Below are 7,377 nucleotides of genomic sequence, written 5' to 3'. Positions count from 1 at the left end.
AGGTTATACTGTATTGGGGAGACAACCCAAAAGTTAACCATTTATGGATAGTGTTGCAGATGTGTGGCGATTTGGAGGAAGGCCTGTATCTTATAGTGGGAGGGATGTAAAGGATGGAGAAGGAGGACAAGGACTTGCAGTCTGGGAGGCCTGTCGATGTATAGCTATGAGATAATTGGTGAAATGCCTTTTTAAAAAATATATGTATTGGTAGATGGCGGGTGAAAAGCCTGAGAAGCCAGATACTAAGGAGAAAAAACCTGAAGCCAAGAAGGCTGATGCTGGTGGCAAGGTTAAAAAGGTGAAGCAGGTTAAGAAGGGGAAGCCCCACTGCAGCCGAAACCCTGTCCTGGTCAGAGGAATTGGCAGATATTCCCGATCGGCTATGTATTCCAGAAAGGCCTTGTACAAGAGGAAGTATTCAGCAGCTAAATCCAAGGTAAGGGATGAGGGGAAGCCCTGAGCATTATGTCTTAACATTAAAACGTTTGTCTGACTTTTTGACGCATTTGTGTCCTTCTAGGTTGAAAAGAAAAAGAAGGTGAAGGTTCTTGCTACTGTCACAAAACCAGTTGGTGGTGACAAGAATGGTGGTACCCGGGTGGTTAAACTTCGCAAAATGGTAAGATTTGGAGGAGATTGTAATTTGGGTGTTTAGTTGAAGCTTGAATCCTGTGAGGGTTATTTATTTATTTATTTTTGGCTGCATTCGGTCTTGGTTGCTGCGTTCAGGCTTTCTCTAGTTGCGGTGAGCGGGGGCTGCTCTTCGTTGCGGTGCGCGGGCTTCTTATTGCGGTGGCTTCTCTTGGTGTGGAGCACGGGCTTCAGTAGTTGTGGCTCGTGAGCTGTAGAGCCACAACTCTACACACAACTGTAGCACACTCTTGGTGTGGCGCACAGGCTTAGTTGCTCCGTGGCATGTGGGATCTTCCCCGTCCAGGTCTCAAACCCATGTACCCTGCATTACCAGGCGATTGTTAACCCCTGTGCCACCAGGGAAGCCCTCCTGTGAGGATTTTTGTGTGTGTGCTCAGGTTTTAGAAGTGTATGTTTACCAGAGGATTATTAATGGAGAATAGTTCTGGGTTTGCAACTTCGCTTTATTATTTACTGTTCTTAAATAGAGTTACTCTTCTGTGTTTTTGTTTCTTGTAAAATGGGAATAAAGTTTTGACTCACAGGGTTGTTGTGAGACTTACCATACGTAGAGCCTAGGATGCGCCCAGACCTGTAGAACATTTGTCCACTAGAGTGGGTGTTTCTTGGCCCCTCTTTACCATGCACAAGACCCAGTGCTTTCTCTGTGAAAAATAAAGGTTTGCTCTGTGATTTCCATTATGGGACTATTGAAGATGTATTACACTCTTCACAGTTGAATATTACTGCACCAGAGGGAAAATGGCGCTTTGATTTCTTCTTGTCACAGGTTTTGTGAGCTGATTTTTCTATTAGGTATTAACGTTTGTGGTAAAAGAAAGACCGTCCACTAAAATGATACAGTTAGAAATAGATTATTTTGAGTTACTTGTCATAAGCGAAAGAGTCTTTGTGTGGGGTCTTTTTAAAAAATTAATTTATTTATTTTTGGCTGCATTGGGTCTTCGTTGCTGTGCGCGGGCTTTCTCTAGTGGCAGAGAGAGGGGGCTACTCTTCGTTGCGGTGCAGGGGCTTCTCTGGAGCACAGGCTCGAGGCACGGGGGCTTCAGTAGTTGTGGCTCATAGGCTCAGTAGTTGCGGCTCGCGGGCCCTAGAGCGCAGACTCAATAGTTGGGGCGCTCGGGTTTAGTTGCTCCGCGGCATGTGGGATCTTCCCAGACCAGGGCTCGAACCCGTGTCCCCTGCATTGGCAGGCGGATTCTTAACCACTGTGCCACCAGGGAAGCCCTGTGTGGGGTCTTATTTTTACAATAAATGAACTGGCAGTCTTGATCTAAACTAATGTCTATGATTTTATACAATTTATTCTTTATGGATAAGATGGAAGTGATGCATGTTAATGTGAAGCATATGAACACACTTAATTTGAGTTGGAAAACAAGCCATGCCTTTTTTCATAACATACAAAATTGTGTCAGGCGTGTGTTTCTGGAGAAGTAGGGACCCCAGAAAAACTTGAGAATCACTGCTACACAACAGTGTATAATGATAGCTTGCCATGTAATCTCTAAAGTTTGGTTTATTCCAAATTTACAAAGGTAACTTGCTTGATGCTTTCCCTCTTTGCTTGGACACAGCTCCTTCAGTTAAATGGATTCCACCCTATGTTTTGCATGTAAAGCTATTGAAGCAGCGTTGATCTTTTCTACCTTTAAAATATTAGAAGTGAAAATGCAGTAGTGTGAATAAAGTGTTTCAAGTAACTACAGGATTGTAGTGAAGGTTTCACTGACCTCACAACCAGCTCTACTGACTTGATTAGATTATTTAAATAAGTTGGACCTATGGGCTCTCTCCAGCCTAGGTATTATCCTACTGAAGATGTGCCGCGAAAGCTGTTGAGTCACGGCAAAAAACCCTTCAGTAAGCATGTGAGAAAACTGCGTGCTAGCATCACTCCTGGAACCATTCTGATTATCCTCACTGGGCGCCACAGAGGCAAGGTGAGCAGAGCATGACACTTGAGGTACCTGGAGTACTTGATCCTAATAAGTTTGTTCTCTGGATAGGATTTGTTTATCTGTGTGAACTGCAGTTAGCAGCAAGAGGTTCTGTGGGAGAGGTGAGAGTGATCCATAACAAAACCAACAACCCAGTCACTATCATAACGTGTTTAGTCAATAATAGACAATAACTTATTACCAATTCCTGTCGTTGGTAATACTACTTGTTACAAGTGATTCAGATGTCCCTGTACCCAAAAATGTTTATGTATTTGAGTTAACTTCTTAGGATGGATTTGCAGGGATAGAATTACTTAGTTAAAGGGTACTCGTTTTTTTTTAATGTTAAAAGTAGTGGCTGCTCATTAAAAATCAAGCACACAAAAGTACTGCTCGTATCCTAGAGTCACCCCTGTTATTAGTTTGGTAAGTTACTTCCAGAACTGCTGCACATATGCATATGTAGAAATTTCCTTTTTTACCAAATTTAGGAACCTGTGATTTGATTAATTCAGAAGTCAGTTTCTAATTTGTGGAACCATCTAGCATTTCTTTTTAATCTACAGAGGGTCATTTTCCTGAAGCAGCTGAGCAGTGGCTTGCTACTTGTGACTGGTAAGAAGATCCTTGGATTTAATATACTCTGAAATTTGCAGGTCTCCCCACCTTCAGTTTTACTGAGAAATAATTTATATGCATCACTCTTGTGAGTTTAAGGTGTACAACATGATGGTTTGATTTACATATATTGTGAAATAATTACCACAATAGGTTCAATATCCATCTTCGCATTTAGATAAAAGAAAAAACTTTTTTCCTTGTGATGAAAACTCTTGGGATTTACTCTTCTGAAGGTTGTATTTTTATTTAAAAAAAATATTTTTTTTAATATTTATTTTGGGTGTGCCTGATCTTAGCTGTGGCATGTGGGATCTTCATTGTGGCACGCGGGATCTTCATTGTGGCACGTAGGATCATTAGTTGTGGCATGCTTGTGGGATCTAGTTCCCCGACCAGGGAACGAACCCAGACCTCCTGCATTGGAAGCGCAGAATCTTACCCACTGGACCACCAGGGAAGTCCTGAAGCATGTGTTTTTAAATGCTTGAAGTATACACTTTGCTCCCACCTAAATAGAAGTTTCAGTGTCATGAGATTCTTTGCCCTATTTCATTGCCTTACGTACACGGGAGTTCTGAGGAAGCAGGTATTTAAAGTTTGTGTGGCAACGTATCACCAGGTATAACTGCCACCTAAAATGCAGAATGGTTGGCTACTAACTCCTAGGAATGCATCCTTCATAAGACTTGTAATTGGTCTGCCCTTGGCACCAGGATGGAGTTCCTGGATAGGGGAAAAGTGAACTGTTTACTCCAAAAAACAGTGCTCAGTTTAAATTTGTCCTCAAGGACCAGTGATTTTTGACCAATCTGTATAAGTGACTATGCTCTCTCCTAATCTGGGTAACTTTAAAATTTGAGGATAGGGGGAGCCTTGGACAAACTGAGATCTTGAAAAAAGCCTTGATGCTGACAGTAGAAAGCAGTTTGGAATTTCTTTGGATCCAGAGAAAAGTTAGAACTTCAACAGGTTTCTTCAAATCCAGTCAGTTCTTGAATCTTTGTATCCCCTTTCCCCTCACTATATTTTCCCCCCTTAGGGCCTCTGTCCCTCAATCGAGTTCCTCTGCGGAGAACACACCAGAAATTTGTCATTGCCACTTCCACCAAAATTGATATCAGTGGTGTGAAAATCCCAGAACATCTCACTGATGCTTACTTCAAGAAGAAGAAACTGCGTAAGCCCAGGCACCAGGAAGGTGAGATCTTCGACACAGAGAGAGAGGTAAGCTATTTCTGTCTTTGCCTCTAATAGCTCTGGCTCTCCTACTTGGGAGTGAAAATAAACAAGGTTAAGAATTGTTGGGAAAAGAAAAGCTGTAAATAATGAGGACTACCTGGGAAATAATATTTTTCCAGATTCTGCTAATTATTTTATTTTTGGCTGCATTGGGTCATCGTTGCTGTGCATGGGCTTTTCTCTGGTTGTGCCGAGCGGGGGCTACTCTTTGTTGTGGTGCGTGGGATTCTCATTGCGGTGGCTTCTCTTGTTGCGGAGCATGGGCTCTGGAGCGCAGGCTCAGTAGTTGTGGCACATGGCCTTAGTTGCTCCACGGCATGTGGGAACTTCCCTGACCAGGGCTCAAATCCGCGTTCCCCTGCACTGGCAGGTGGATTCTTAACCACTGCGCCACCAGGGAAGCCCAAGAGTTGCTATTATTATATTAAAAATAGGTTGTATTTCAGAGCTCTCCAAGGAAAGAATTATCAAAGTTGACTTCTAGGGACTTCCCTGGTGGCGCAGTGGTTAAAAATCCACCTGCCAATGCAAGGGACACGGATTCGAGCCCTGGTCCAGGAAGATCCCACATGCTGCGGAACAGCTAAGCCCATGTTCTGCAACAAGAGAAGCTACCACAATGAGAAGCCCGCGCACCACAACGAAGAGTAGCCCCCGCTCGCCACAACTAGAGAAGGCCTGTGTGCAGCAACGAAGACCTAACACAACCAAAAATAAAAATAATTAATTTTTAAAAATTGCCTTCTAAATATTCCTGGGATTGAGTACTTGTGATGTAGGATTTCTTAGTTAATGTGGAGTTTGGTACTTGTGCCCATTTTTTTTTAATGATTTTTCTTTTTCTTTAGAAATACGAGATTACAGAGCAGCGGAAGGTTGATCAGAAAGCTGTGGACTCACAAATTCTGCGAAGAATCAAAGCTGTTCCTCAGCTCCAGGGCTACCTCCGCTCTGTGTTCGCTCTTACAAACGGAATTTATCCTCACAAAGTAGTGTTCTAAACTTTTTATAAAGAACCTAATTAAATAATTGGGTCCATTTCCTTTGTGTCTTTTTTCTTTTTTTAATCTGCCTGAAGGTGTGGTATGGCTCAGCCAACTTGATGGGATGTTAGCCTCTACTAAGAGGAGTGGGATTGGAGGGGAGTGCTATCAGCTGCAGTGGAATCCCCTCTTTGGATCAACATCCTTAGCTTCCTAAGTGTCTTCTCAGCTTTTTCACCCGGCACCTACCAATACAAAGTCGTGGCATTTCCACAGCTATCACTGAACAACAGGTCAGTACTAACAGTACATGGATAAGAAACAAGTGTGGGCTCTCAGGCCACAAACTTTCCTCCCTTTCCATGACTTAACATCCATTTCTGCCCAATTCAGCCCCGCTCCATAGTCATTACTATTAGTTTCTTGTGTATCGAGTTTCTTAAAGCATACACAACAAATTAGTATAATTATTTACCTTTCCCTGTTTTTAACCAAAAGCCCCATGTGCAGTACATGCTGTTATATAGATAACAAATGAATTTGATTATTCCATAGGAAGTGTCCATCTTTACTGCTGCATAGTGTAGTAGTGCATTCTATGGATATTTGGGTTTCCGTCATTTGTAATTATACTGGTTTCCCCTGCTATCCAAAAGTAGAGTATGCTTCTGAAACTTTTTGTAAGCCAAAATGACATAAAGTGAAGAAATTACCTTATGACACATCTTGCTAACAGAGGCATAAAATGGGATAAAACACAGATGCTCACAGTTCAAAGTGACAGCTCTGGATGCTGAGATGTCAGAGTGTAGTTCCAGGGAAGGAGCTTGGCGGTGCCACTCCCACTGCCCAGACATGCTGCCATCTCTAGTGGCTCTCTGCAAAACAAAACCGCTGTTTTCCCCCTTTGCCTTTTTTCATAAAAGTGAAAATCTTGATTTTTTTCCAGTTAAAAAGACAGGTACAAATGAAGTTCTTTCGGTTAAAGCAAACTTTCAGAAAGTGCTGGGTAACAGAGTGCGATGTAGTGAGTAACGTGCAGTGTGCATACAGATGAGCAAGCATCAGGTAAGAAGTAGCTTTTTGCTGAGTCAGGATTTAGGCAGTTTTGGTAGGTGGTGCCAACTGCCCTCCATGGAGGTTGTACCAATTTATACTCATGTATAGGAGTGCCCGTTACCCTACAGGCTCCCTAAAATGATGTGTCATTAGACATGGGTTTTTTAAGTTATTTTATTGATAATTTACATTTGGTAGAATTGGTTTTTTGTGTGTGCAGTGGCCTCTGCAGTTTGGGAAGCACCACCGGAGTTCCTTCCAAAAGTCAGTTTCCACTCCTAGTAACCACTGATAAAATTTTTGTTTTTCTAGTTTTGTCTTTTCCAGAACATCATGTAATATGTTCTGTGGCATAATATCTGTGACATTTGTTCACATTAATGGTTCAGTAGTTCTTTTGTCAGTCAGCATTCTATTGTATCAGTGTGTCACTGTTTATTCTAAAATAATACCCATTGAAAGATATTTGGGTTGTTTATAATTATTGGAGATTATGAATAAAGCCACTATTAACATTCACATACAGGGTTTTGTGTGGACATGTTTTCATTTCTCTTGGGTTAGAATACTTACAAGTAGGATTGGCTGGGTTGTGTAGTTTAACTTTGTAAGAAAGTTTCAAACCTATTTTGTATCCCACCAGCAATGTGTAACAGTTCCAATTATTCCACTTCCTTCTCAGCACTGGCTATTTTCAGGTGGTTTTTTTTTTTTCAATTGAGGTATAATTGACAAGTTAGTTTTAGGTGTACAGCATAATTTGTTATTTGTGTATATTGCAAAATGATCACAATAAGTCTAGTTGACACCCATCACCATACATAGTTATAAAATTTTTTTTCTTGTGATGAGAACTTTTAAGATCTATTCTTAAT

General features: G+C 41.6%; 1 protein-coding gene across 1 annotated transcript; it reads left to right on the top strand.

The window, feature by feature from the left end:
* Positions 1-214: 214 nt before the first annotated feature.
* RPL6 (ribosomal protein L6) lies at positions 215-6,785 on the top strand (the record flags this gene model as incomplete). Its single annotated transcript, XM_082852781.1, has 6 exons — positions 215-439; positions 524-622; positions 2,457-2,600; positions 3,167-3,215; positions 4,261-4,445; positions 5,309-6,785. The coding sequence occupies 6 exons, from the start codon at positions 215-217 to the stop codon at positions 5,459-5,461; spliced, it is 855 nt and encodes a 284-aa protein (XP_082708907.1). The 3' UTR covers positions 5,462-6,785.
* Between the last annotated feature and the right edge of the window lie 592 nt (positions 6,786-7,377).

This window comes from Leucopleurus acutus (genome assembly GCF_964270905.1).
Source record: "Leucopleurus acutus genome assembly, chromosome: 13".
NCBI classification, from domain to species: domain Eukaryota; kingdom Metazoa; phylum Chordata; class Mammalia; order Artiodactyla; family Delphinidae; genus Leucopleurus; species Leucopleurus acutus.
This window is presented reverse-complemented; position numbering and strand designations above follow the sequence as displayed.